Source organism: Chiloscyllium punctatum, chromosome 33, assembly GCF_047496795.1.
Source record: "Chiloscyllium punctatum isolate Juve2018m chromosome 33, sChiPun1.3, whole genome shotgun sequence".
In the NCBI taxonomy this organism is placed as follows: domain Eukaryota; kingdom Metazoa; phylum Chordata; class Chondrichthyes; order Orectolobiformes; family Hemiscylliidae; genus Chiloscyllium; species Chiloscyllium punctatum.
Window position 1 is genome coordinate 5,872,852 of NC_092771.1, and position 13,835 is coordinate 5,886,686.

Sequence of the window (13,835 nt, forward strand, 5' to 3'; positions counted from 1 at the left end):
AGTTGGAACGCTGCATATGAGGGATAAAATATTCAAGAGCAACACACTGCAGAGAAAACAGAGCTCATGAAGTGCAGCTAGAAGCCAGAGCAAGATGAGCTGCAGCCTTGGTAAATAATCCTTGTGACTATCACCAATATCATGACATTAAAGTAAAAACTGTCATTATCTGTGTATTGGGTGTCAAGAGCGGGGGAAACAACGTTGGAAATAGAAGATAGAAAAATTAAAAAGGAGACTTGGAAGGCAGAGGAAACAGAAGCTATCAGCAAATTAGGTTGTAGTTCAAAACAATTTGCAAAAGCAAGCCTAAAGGTAATATATCTAAATGTACAGAGCTTTCACAATAAGATTTATGAATTAACAGTATAAATAGTTGTAAAAAGATACAATGTGGTGTTTATAGTGTGACTGAACATCCAAGAGTATTCAATCATTAGGAAGAATATTCAAAAAAGGAAACAAAAAAACAAGAGGTGAAGATGGGCATTGCTATTGAAGTATTACATATCACTGCAATAATGAGAAAGTATATTTGCATAGGAAATCTAGATGTGGCATCAGTCAGGGTGGAGCTAAAAAACAACAAGGGACAGAAAACATTAGTGGGAGATGTCTACAGACTTCCAAACAGTAATCATGGCAACAAGGGTGCTTTGGTAATTCCAGGTGACATAAATTTATTTGCATACTGGACAAATCACATTAGTGACAACACTGTGGTAGAGAATTCTTGAAATGTATATTGGATGTGTGTTTTTAGACCAATACATTGAGATACCAACAAGTAGTCTAATCCAAAGCTAGGGTCATAACTCTAAACAAAGGTATGAGGAGTGAATTGGCTGCAATGTACTGGGCAACTTCATTAAACGGCATGTGTGTGGATAGGCAACAGTTAACATTTAAGGAACAACTGCATGCATTGCAATTGAAAGGGCACAATTGGAAAAGCAGCCAAAATCAAAGAGAGGTCACAAAGTTGCTAGAAAAATACACAAATTTAGGGACAGGGAGTAGTTTAGAATTCAGCAAAGGGGGAACCAAATGGTTCACCAAGGAGGGAAAATTAAAGTACGAAAGTAAACTTGCAAGGGTTTTAAGTATGTAAAAACTACTTCAGTTCTGTCTTCAAAGAATAACGTTCAAAAAAACCTCCCAGATATGCTAGAGAAGCAAAGGTTTATTGAGAAAGAGGAGTTGAAAGGGACTAGCATAAGCTAAACTAAAGTGTTGAAGAAACGAATGTGAGTAAAAGCCGGCAATCCCTATAGCCTGATAATCTACACACTGGAATGTTAAAAGGAGGTGGCTATAAAAATAGTTTGTTGTTATTTTGCAAAATTTTGTAGATTCTGAAACAGACCTGACAGATTAGAGGATGGCAAATGTCATCACATTATTTAACAAAAAGGAAAGGAAAAAAAACAGGAATTACTGAGTGGTTAGGCTAACATCAGCAGAAGAGGCTGATTGGTCCACTCCTGCTCCTAACATTCTTGTATGTTCCAGATCTAAACAACTGGTCGCATGAAAACAACTATTACCTCATTCTTTTGCCAATCAATATCAGTACTCTGGTTAGTGAGCCTCCTGCTACTGAAAGCAGTTTCTTATCTACTCTATCAAAGTCATTCATGATTTGTATAACTGAAGTCTCTCATCTCTGGTACCATTTTCATTAAATATACTTCATTCTGAAAATCAGCAAATTAAGCAAAAGTTTAAACTGACATTTGACCTCAGTTTTTTTCTGACCAGAAATCTCTCTCTGCTGAGAGTTTTGACTTACATTGTTCCTGAGGTGGTTGGAACAATTGGAATATCTTCAGCTTCTGTGGGTATGGACCATGGTATCTGCAGCTGAGGGGCGAGTTCCCGCATAATTATATTACTGTGGAGAAAGACAAATTCCATTCAAACTAACTTCTTCCATACAGTAATACTACACACAGAATATTTAAATTCTTAAACAAGTTGTGTTGAAAAGAAAATGCAGGAATCACACAGGTCTCAATCAACTGACAGATAGAGAAAAACAGGTTAAGATGGTAAAAACAGATCCTCAGAAAGAATCAGAAATGATGAGAAATATTTTCAGACACTGATGGACTTGTACATTTCCAATTTTGCTCATTGCCTTTCTGTGAATTCTCCCCCTGTTAATACTGATGACTGCTCCAGTCCTGCAATGCTATCCATGCACATTAGCATAAGATAGCTGAAAATCAAAAAATAGAGAAATTAAACAGTTGGCTCATATTAAAAGACACTCAGACAGCAGAGTGAGTTGATTTGATCTCCAAGTTTAAACAATGTGAATTATTCTGTAAGAAATTCAAATCCTGGAGCATGCAAGGAAACTAATCATGAATTCATGCTTTTTCTGATTTTTAATTAATTTACTCATTATTTTAAGTAGCCAAGTAAATAATATTCTTTTAAGCATACAGATATTATGGCTTAATATCTTCAGAAATATAACAAAGTTGTATGCATCAGACAAAAGAGGTTTCAGATCTAAGACGTTAGACCAAACATGATGAATGACAAAGTTGAGTACTGTCAATTAATCATGTTTCCTCCTATAGGCTCTAACATACAGTTTCTAATATTTTAAAGGCTTGTGTCTATAAATTTGCACCTCAATATTGCATTGCGTTGAACCTTCAAACTAATTTGTTGATCCTTATTTAGGGACATTTGTGCCAGACCTAATTACTAGTCAAGGGTCTAGATTGGAGTGGTGCTGGAAAAGCACAGCAGGTCAGGCAAAATCGACGTTTCGGAGATCCTGAAGGGCTTTTGCCCGAAACGTCGATTTTCCTGCTCCTCGGATGCTGCCTGACCTGCTGTGCTTTTCCAGCACCACTCCAACCTAGACTCTGGTTTCCAGCATCTGCAGTCCTTGTTTTTACCTAATTACTAGTCAATACTTACTATTAGACACAATTGGTTAGACTGTGACATTGGTCCATGTTAACTGCGGACATTATGATTCATATAACATATGAGAAGTGATTTCTCATTTGCAACATATGTACTCTCAAACTTTCTATTTTAATTTTTCTTCTTTTAATTAAAACTTTCTTCCATTTTCCAGGTCACAGACTACTGCACTGAGCACAGCCAAGGCCACAACCTGCTACTTTCCAGGCAATTTCAGACTTGACATTTCTCTGCTTCGCCCAGTCTCACCATTAGCCATGCTGGCATCATCTCTGCCATACCTCCACTCCACAATCCATTGACAGATCGTAAAACCAGGATGATTCTTTCAGGGTAAATGTCACACTTCTACATTTTAAAAATATGCCTTTTGATACAGAATGGTGTTCAAAAGTAGACTTATCTGATGTGTACCCTAGGATTTTTGCACAGTCGTCATAGTATTTCATGGAGTTTTTCACAAAGCTGAATCCATTGACGTCACAAACGTAGGAATGTCCATTCGCACGCAGCAGATCAAAACCACATACTGTTTGCTACATAAAACAAAATGTGCACAAATCAAATCAACACTGCCTGCTCTGCATCAGTAGAAATCTAACAAGCATGTACTCCCAATAAAAATCAAAAACTCATTCAATTAGATGAAACAAAGTTTTATTTTACAAAATGATCTCTTTTCCTCTCCCTATGACCCAAAGGTGCTTGTGCCTTTCTTGAATCTACAGATTATGGGTGACAGTTGCACTTCAATCTCTCTTCTAATTGTATGGCTGGCTTTTGAGCTGCAGATGTCTTGCAAATGGCATCTTCTCCATGACTAACACAGCCACAATATCCAGCAAGACTGACTGGCTGATTACCAGGATTGGGAACGTTGGCTGATATCCTTCACATTGCCACAGGGCACAAAGGAAAATCTGCATGTTTCCCAATTAGAAAGATTTTGTAAAGGGCTTCATTAGGTGATGGAGATAAAGGTGACCAACAAACAGAAAGAGGGAAGGCTAACAAGGGTGCAATAGTGAGGTCAGAGGATTCTTGTGAAGCATCTGAAAGCCAAAAGAAATAATGCATATTGTACTAACGTGGACAATTTTGAAAATTCATTAACATTTCAATAACAAAAGCCATGTTTCAAAACATTATTGAAGTTTATTCTACTTTATCATTCTAAACACAGCAACATGCATATTTTGGATAACTGATTGGATGCTTCTTCGTTTTTGAGGATTTATAGCTTACCTTAAAAGCTACGCATACTTTCCTCGCAACTAGTTTTTCCATGGCAGTTAACATCACAGGATAACGTATCTCTTTTCCTTCACTGTCTCGTTCCACTTTCCCATCCAGAGCTGGTGATTTGCGTGCCTCTGCATGTGCATAGTCAGGACCAACAGTGTAAACCTGAAGTAAGAACAGTTCAAAGTTCAAAGTTCATTTTGGACTTGCCTGCATGGCAAAAAATACTCACTCATTTTCCTTCAACCCCTGCCTGTTCACCAATGGCTATCAGGTTAGATTAAACATCGACTTCTCCAATAATAAGGAAAAATTAGACAAGCTGGGAGTACAGGCTAGCTGTTCCAGGCACAAAAATAGTGGCTAATCCTAAGATATGTACAGACAAACCCAGGTTGCCTAGAAGCCTTAGTCCAGAAACATGTCTGGATCCCAACCCTACAATAGCTGAAAGTGGAGCTCAGCAGAAAGACCAAATGGCTGATTAGCATTTTGTATTTAATGTTAATTACTTTTTCATGCAGAAACTGCATTCAGAAGTGTTGTGTTACACGCTATTTCACATTTTACTTAACCAAGAACACAAGATGTACAATCTGAATATGACTGCATGGTGCTTTAGTCATATCTCAGCAGACTGTTATTCATATCTGCTCCAATGGCCTAACTGGGATGTTGTTGCTTTCCTCCTGGGTGGGGCAAGTTGCGTCCTTTCCCAACTCAATGCAGAGAGCAGCTTTTGGGCAGGCCCAGCCTGACTCATATGCTTCCTCAAAGTCATAGTACCCACTGCTTTCACTGGATGCATTTCAGGGCACTCCATAGAGTTGAAGGCATTGGAGGGCTTTGTAATGAGAATACATTACAACGCAGAATTGAGTTACACATCTAATAAGATCAAATACAACAAACAAATCTTTTTACTCTTTAAAAATGTGGATATACTTTTGATAAACTAGACTTCTGTGGACTTTCCTTCCTTTGAGCAATACAAAATTAGAAATTTATAAAAGCAGGAATAGCACCTTTACGTCTGTTCCATCTGTTGGCATAAACTCTTCATAGATGTAAGATCCAGTTTTACGCACAGTGCTTTCAGGGGAGTAAACGCTGCTTCGACTGCCAATCTGAAAGAGTTGATAAGTCACAGTGTGAAGTAACACAACACTGCACAGTCTAGAATGCTCTACCTGTGCCCAAAACAAAATATGCCAGGGACAAAGTGGAACCATATATCAGAACTATTCTGATGTGGATTTCCATAGAGGCCATCTCAGAGGGATAAACAAATACTTCACAGAAAACAAATAATTTATGTAGAACAAGACTTTCAGGCATAGCAAGACTAAATGTTTTCAAAGTCAGATTTAGAGCAATTGCCTGGAACTACTAATGGCTGGAAAGATGCTAGAGTGGCAGTAATAGCATTCCAGAACAATGCATCTAAAATGGATTCAGGACATTTGGTCATCAAACTTAACGCATTGTCTCGAATTTTATGCTTTTATTTCAGAGTTTTCAGAATTTTTACTTTTATCTCCAGTACAATAAATGTCTCAGTACTATGGCTTTACTTATTCTAATCAATAATTAGATCAAGTCAGAGGAAGATAGCCAGCATTTGAATACTTCTTAAAAGGTCTTTCTCCTCCATTAAAATTTGAATTATAGAATCATAGATTAATTCTAACATGAAGGAGGCCATTCAGCCTGTCAAAGCTATAACAACCTTTCTGTGAGAACAACTGTTAGTCCCATTCTTCTATCCCTTCATGTCAACATTACTTTTCTTTGCAAAATCACCTTAAATTGACTCTCTGGCTCCCGCTTTGCCTATCGTTCACATCTGCAGTCATAACTATTGCTAAGACCTCTTCCTATTTTGAACACGTCTATCCAACCTGTTCTCAATCTTTACTTCTCTGAGGAAGACAACTCCAGCTTCTTCAATCTCTCTTCCTAACTGAAGCCCCTCATGCCTAGAATCACTCAAATATTTTCTGCATTTTTTAATGCCTTTCCATCCTTGCTTAAATCTTGTGTGCAAATTTATCACAATACTCCAGTTGAGGCCAAACTGCCTTTTAACAAAGATTCACCATAAATTAACACAAATAATACTCTAGCCTGCAAAGGCAATTAGAGACAGTGTTTGCTTCAGTGAAACAATTGGGGGTATTGATCTGATCATAGTTAATCTGAAATGGTTCTGGTCAAGTACAAGATCTTCCTCAAAATATATCATGGTCAAAATTCTCCCTCAAAATATTCTTTTTTTTAAAATGTTATGTTGTCCTTGTGTAGGAGCCATGCTAATCTTCTCTTCGCCATTCCAATTTTACTATTTATCAGTTTCTTCCTTCCAGAAGTGTCATATTTCTGTTACAATGCTTTAATTTCAAGGTAGACAGCATCTCAGTTAAAATGTCTCACCTAAAGAACAGTACCTCTGACTCTCCTAGCTGCTGCACTGGAGTCAGCCCAAACTGGGCGCTTCAAGCTAGATGGGGTTTGACCCCTTCACTTTTAATTTCAGTGACAGCACTGCTATTTTCTGAACACCACCAATGTGGCAGATGTGCATTAAGTATAAATGTTATCACAGTAGGAATGTTGGAAGGAGTAGCAGGCTCAACAAGAATTTTCAAAAGGAAATCGGATACATAGTTAAGAAGAAGAAAACTTTATGGCTTTGGAAAACGAGCAGGGTTGTCAGACTAATTGGATTGTTCTTCCAAAGTGAATTATGACTCAATGATTACACCATTTACTGTTGCATACTACTGTACCTTACGAAACAACCTCTGGCTCCCTCCCCCTGCCGACACAGGGTAATAAATATACACATTATGGTCTTCCGCACTCACGGGTTTCTCAACAAAGGGTTTCTGGAAGATTTCACCATTTACTTCCACATGATCATCACCTTCCACCAGACTGCATTCTGAAAATGAAGAAACAGAAAAATGTTTGACTCTTGCAAAAGCTTCACCTGCGCAGCAACGCAGTTTTTAAATTAATTAGTATACAAAACTACCAGCTGATGGCTCAATATCACTCCAGGCAGTGCCTTTACCCACCTGGAAGCTATGTTCTCATTTTAATACTGTTCATCCTCTTTATCCTATTTTAACAATGTGATGAAAGGTATGAATTATATATTTTAATATAATTTATGAGTTTGGATTTCAAACTAGGGGCATATAGGCATTGGGTGAAAGTGAGAATTGCAGATGCTGGAGATTAGATTCGAGAGTGTGGTGCTGGAAAAGCACAATGGATCAGGCAGCATCTGAGGAGCAGGAGAGTCGACTTTTCAGGCAAAAACCCTTCAGGAAGGAAGCCTTGATGAAAGGCTTTTGCCCAAAACGTCAACTCTCCTGCTCCTCGGATGCTGCCTGACCTGCTGTGCTTTTCCAGCACCACACTTTCACATATAGGTTTTTTTTTGAGAAGGGGATTTAAAAATTTATAGGTGCTAGCCTTTCTTGAACCACGACTTTAAAACTAATATGCATCAGACAGCAGGTAACTGCAAGGATGCCTTGAGTGTTAATATTTGTTTATATTGCGAGCATTTGTGACAAGAAAACATTAACCCACTGGCCTGAATCTAGGATGAAAGTATAGTTGAAAACCAACTGGGTTCAGTTAGGAGACCTGACTAAGTCAGAAACAAGCAGGAAAGGAAATTTCCTTTGACAAAGGAAATTGTTTACAGCAGTTAAAGGAATAAGTGGATGTGTATAGTTTGTAAAACTTCCAAATTATGAGCGTTTGCTTAGAATTCTGCTGAATGATAAAAGACAGAGAAAGTCTAAGTTCTCAGTTGAGAGAACTCACAGGTCGGAAACTGAACAGTTATGTCAAACCTACAGATTGAACAAAGAAGTAAAACTTGTGTTTTGAATCTTTCAGATGGTATAAGACATTCGATTGATTTTTGTTTCTTCTGATGTAATAAACTATTTCATTGTTAAAACCAAATCTGTAGCCTTGTGTGCTTTCAGTTAAAGACTGCCCCATTAAATTTTGAAACATTATCTGTCAAGCTAGATTTTATTCTGGGATCTGACTTGCCTAGTAGTAACATCAGCTGCGATAATAACAAGAACAATGATGATAATAGCAAGAAAAATCCGGGGATTATTTTAAAATTATAAATTGTGCAATGTCCTCAATCTCATACTGCACAGAGCAGATACTGCTAACAAGTATGTAGAATGCATATCATAGAAATAACCATGTGGTTTAACTGGTCTATGACATGTTAATGCTTCACTCAAACATCTCTCAACCCTCTTCATCTAACCCTACCAGCATCTCCTTCTTCCCCACATATTAAATTCCTCTTAAATATGTTGGTACTTTTTGCCTCAAGTATTTATTGTGATAGCAAGTTCAACATTCTCAACATTTTCTGGTTAAAAAATTTAAGAGAAACTTCCTGATTGGATTTCTTAGATAACTGAACAACATTTAAAAATTATTAAAACTTCACTTCAAAATACACGTTAAATTCCAAGCAAATTTGAGAGTTTCAAAATAATCTGGATGGACCACATTCTGGAATAATATTTCTGTTTTTGTCCATCAAGTGGCAGCAGTGAGTTAAAACAAAACTGGTGCAGCAGATACTTAGATGCAAACAGTTTTTAAAGCCATAATGCAGATTTTGCTTCTCCCATATTACTGTATACAGAAAATGCTTTGGTAAAGTCCAATATTTAAAAATTCTACATTCAGCTATTTCCTTGGTGAAATGAAAAAAGTAACTTGTACAGGATGAACTGGGCCTCAAAGCTTGTGAAAATAGACAATTTCAAAAACCAGTCCTAATTTTCACTGCGTAAAGAGAATCTGCAGAAAAAGCACCACTAACCATCAGGCCGGTCTGGATCACGATTCAACACTGCGTATCGGGGAAGGTCTATCCCTTCTTGTTGTAAAATTCGATAGACTTCTCTCCTGCAGAGTAAAAGATTAGTACCAGCCAATACGAACATTTAATCCAGAAAAATAATTAAAAATAAGATTTCAGCCATTTTATTTCTCAATGTTAACCATGTGCCAGTACCTCAAAGCGGTACTTAACACAAATAAGGCAAAGAAGAAAGTTCAGCTAAAGCAAGTTTCAGTTCTGGTTGTAATTCACCATTACAGTGAAAAATGCATAATTATGTGAACGTTAGCAGGGGACTGGGTTAAGTTCTGCTTTAGTGCTATTGGACAATGGAGTAAATATCCGACTCTCACCATTCAGGTTTATACAGCTGGCTGGGCCAGAAACTCAGAACAAGTCCCAACTCACCAGAAAGGGCAGGCGAGACAGTGACACACTCATTTTACTCAAATAGTATAGCATATATTGGGATTACGAGGTCAGCACCACCTTCTATCATAGGATTCAGCCCAAAGTAAGCAATGTCATTTTCATGTTGCCATGTCAACAGCTATTTATTAATATGGACTAATTTTAAAATCAACATTTGTCAACAAGTCAACTGAGCACCCAACAAAATTTCCCTCCAAGGTGAAGTACTGCTTATTCCAAAAATAAAAGTACTTCTATGTTTCATGCTTGATTATTGACTTATTTTCCATCTGCACATATCAAAATCTTCAGGGCTCAGCTTGAATAATGATATCTAATGAAATATGAATAATTCCTTACCTGAATTTAATGAATTGCCAATTTTCTGTTTACATTAAAACTTTAGACATTAGTAATACATGCCAAAGACACGTTACAATTTAATGCACAAATTCAAGTGCAACTTGAAGCACAGATCCATTTATCCAAGTTCTACAATAACGTGACAACCATTTGTTATTAATGATGTTTACAACATCAGGAAAGCTTCACGTAAAACAAAATTAAACCAGCAAGGATCTTAAAGTCATTTTCTGTTCCATCATAATCAAAGTGTGAGTGAGAGTGTGAGGAGATGAGGAATATTATCATAGATTTTCTTTGCAAATTGTCTTCCTTTACTTCCCTGATGAGAGGTTTATGTTCAGTTTAGCACAATAGGCAGTGTGAAGACTCAAAATATCTGTCATATATTAATTCTGTTTCTTAGAGTCAATGTAGTGAATACAGAATGAGGATAAATTGGCAAAATGTTATACCTTTACCAACAAATAGGCTGTGCACATGAACTTCTGGCAGGCTCAATAGTAGCAATGAAGATGGAAAACAATGGCCTATAGTTCCCTGCTTCAGTTTGCGAATAGCAAGAGAAACTGTGTTCTGACCAGTTAATAAAATTGTCTTAGCACTGGGTCCATTTTGGTTTGGTGTGGTGCCAACCACATGGTGCTTTTAATTCATTCTGCTAATTAAGGAAGGGGAATGGGAAACCCTAATGCATCATTACATTGGGATATTTGAATGGGTCTTGGCTGATTTAACGAAGCCTGATAATGTTTGAGGCTGATTCAGCACATAACCAATAACATTATGGTTTAAATTGACTAAATGTAATTCAAATCCAAAACAGATACCTCTAGACCTCATTTATGACATAAATGGAAGAATCTCCTGTTTTACCTGTCTTGGATAAAATATTGCATATTCAAGTCATTGATGAGAACTGGGTTCCTGAGTTTTGCGTAAGCCACTGCTTTATCCAAAGGAAAACCTAAAACAGAAAAAAAAAATGGATACTAGCTCAAAATCTGGAACTTTTAATTCATTTATCACAATCACCTATTATCATTGCTACTAGTCTTAAAAATGTACAATCCTCATTTTAACCCAATTGTACCACAAATGGATTTGCATAGACTCAATCTCATTCCATAGAGACAAAATAATCTCAGCATTCTTAAAAATTCATTTCTGAGATATGGTCATTGCCGGCCAAGCAAGCATCAATCGGTCATCGATTTGCCCAGAGGACAGAAAAGAGACTCTATGTCGCTGAAAGCCTGGAGTCTTATGTAGGCAGATTGCCTTCCCTAAAGATCATTATGCACTAGATGAACTTTTACAATTGATGGTTGTTTCATGGTCAACAATTGACTTGTTTTTCATTTCGAATTTTCTTATATTGATGTCAAATTTCATCAAGTGCCAAAATTCAAACCTAAACTCCCAGAACATTAGAGTTCTGCATTGCTAGTCCAGTGAAATTATCACTGTATCACCAACTCCCCAAAGCACTAATGTATACTAAAGACTTTGGCACAATTGATAAGACTTTCCAAAGACTTTGGATTTACTCACTTTATAGTAGTTTGTAAATATTCTAAGGTCATGAATGGGGCTTTAGAAATGCAAGACTTTTTCATTCTCTCTTCCTATTCCCAGCATACATTTAACGTGGCGCAAAATTACTAGTTAATAACTACTGCTAGCTTGGCACCTATCTCTTATAATAAAATCGAGTCACTATTTCTCACCTTTAGAATGGAAAGAGATCAGACAGTCACACACTGGCCAGTTCTCCACAGGCTCATTCAGAATGACATCTTCGTTAAATATCACCACACTGATATATTCAAATTTACACAGACGCTCAAGGATTTGTGTCATTGGCTTTGACTTTGATTTTTTCGCCATTGCACAAATCCCCACCAGGATTTGGCGTTCTGGCGGCTAGATGAGACAGGGAAAAATACGTTACAAATTTTAAACTTAAATATAAAAATCAGCTTTAAAAATCAGCTGAACACCTGTGACCAGATTTCTCTGATCATTATCACATGCTTTTGGTGGGAGCTACGTATGCAATTTGGTTGCTCCTTTTTTCCTAAATCACAGTGACATGTCAAAATTACTTGATGGAACCAATTACATTGATGGAACCAGATGTAAGAAAATCAATGTTCCAGTCATCAGAAACAGTCAGACAGTACTGTTGAGATATGTTAAATATTTACTTGAAAACTTCAGTCCAACAACAACAATGTACTCAGATACCGCTCATACATCCTTAAAAATATGTAGTACACAATAAGCTTTGCCAGAGGGAAAAACTAGTAGTACTTGAAAATGAACGTGCAGTTTGCCTCTATCTCCATTTTGAAGTATTTAAAGGAACAGTATGTGTCATTCACCATAGAGTCATAGAGATGTACAGCATGGAAACAGACCCTTCGGTACAACCCGTCCATGCCGACCAGATATCCCAACCCAATCTAGTCCCACCTGCCAACACACGGCCCATATCCCTCCAAACCATAGAACATAGAAAAATACAGCGCAGTACAGGCCCTTCGGCCCTCGATGTTGCGCCGACCAAAGCCTACCTAACCGACACTAGCCCAATAACCTCCATATGCTTGTCCAATGCCCGCTTAAACGACCATAAAGAGGGAGAGTCGACCACTGCTACTGGCAGGGCATTCCATGAACTCACAACCCGCTGAGTAAAAAATCTACCCCTAACATCTGTCCTATACCTACTACCCCTTAATTTAAAGCTGTGTCCCCTAGTAACAGCTGACTCCATACGCGGAAAAAGGTTCTCACTGTCAACCCTATCTAAACCCCTAATCATCTTGTACACCTCTATCAAATCTCCCTTAAACCTTCTTTTCTCCAATGAGAAAAGTCCCAAGTGCCTCAGCCTTTCCTCATACGATCTTCCTACCATGCCAGGCAACATCCTGGTAAACCTCCTCTGCACTCGTTCCAATGCCTCCACATCCTTCCTATAGTATGGCGACCAAAACTGCACACAATACTCCAGATGAGGCCGCACCAGAGTCTTATACAACTACAACATGACCTCAGGACTCCAGAACTCAATTCCTCTACCAATAAAGCCCAGTACACCATATGCCTTCTTCACAGCACTATTTACCTGGGTGGCAACTTTCAAAGATCTGTGTACATGGACACCAAGATCCCTCTGCTCATCCACACTACCAAGTAGTCTACCATTAGCCCAGTAATCCATCTTCTTGTTACTCCTACCAAAGTGAATGACTTCACACTTAGCTACATTGAATTCCATTTGCCACCTTACTGCCCAGCTCTGCAACTTATCTATATCGCGCTGTAACCTGCCACATCCTTCTTCGCTGTCCACAACTCCACCGACTTTCGTGTCATCCGCAAACTTGCTCACCCAGCCTTCAAGCCCCTCCTCCAGGTCATTTATAAAAATGACAAACAGCAATGGCCCCAAAACAGATCCTTGTGGAACACCGCTAGTAACTGTGCTCCAAGATGAACCTATACCATCAACTACTACCCTCTGTCTCCTTCCAGCCAGCCAATTGCTAATCCAAACCTCTAATGCACCCTCAATGCCATACCTCCGTAGTTTTTGCATTAGCCTGCCATGGGGTACCTTATCGAACGCCTTGCTAAAATCCATATACACCACATCTACTGCTTTACCCTCGTCCACTTCCTTGGTCACCTTCTCAAAGAATTCAATAAGGTTTGTGAGGCACGACCTGCCCTTCACAAAACCATGCTGACTATCCTTGATCACATTATTCCTATCCAGATGTTCATAAATCCTATCCCTTACAATTCTCTCTAAGACTTTGCCCACAACAGAAGTGAGACTCACTGGCCTATCGTTACTCGAGCTATCCCTGCTCCCCTTCTTGAACAAGGAGACCACATTCGCTATCCTCCAGTCTTCTGGCACTATTCCCGTAGACAACGACGACATAAAAAT

The 13,835-nt window shown here is 38.2% G+C and overlaps 1 protein-coding gene and 1 non-coding gene across 13 annotated transcripts in view; both read right to left on the minus strand.

The window, feature by feature from the left end:
- The window catches only part of LOC140458370 (inositol hexakisphosphate and diphosphoinositol-pentakisphosphate kinase 2-like), a 161,649-nt gene that overhangs the window by 111,721 nt on the left and 36,093 nt on the right, over positions 1-13,835 (minus strand). For all 12 annotated transcript variants that reach the window (XM_072552816.1, XM_072552813.1, XM_072552811.1 and 9 more), the window contains exons 3-10: positions 11,599-11,794; positions 10,745-10,835; positions 9,074-9,159; positions 6,981-7,135; positions 5,217-5,318; positions 4,195-4,356; positions 3,364-3,485; positions 1,793-1,894 (exon numbers count right to left, since the gene is read on the minus strand). In XM_072552816.1, the coding sequence (XP_072408917.1) occupies positions 1,793-1,894; positions 3,364-3,485; positions 4,195-4,356; positions 5,217-5,318; positions 6,981-7,135; positions 9,074-9,159; positions 10,745-10,835; positions 11,599-11,794 (1,016 nt within the window). The remainder of the gene's footprint in view (positions 1-1,792; positions 1,895-3,363; positions 3,486-4,194; positions 4,357-5,216; positions 5,319-6,980; positions 7,136-9,073; positions 9,160-10,744; positions 10,836-11,598; positions 11,795-13,835) is intronic.
- LOC140458630 (U6 spliceosomal RNA) lies at positions 6,453-6,559 on the minus strand. Its single transcript, XR_011953626.1, has one exon. It is a non-coding gene; the product is annotated as a U6 spliceosomal RNA (small nuclear RNA).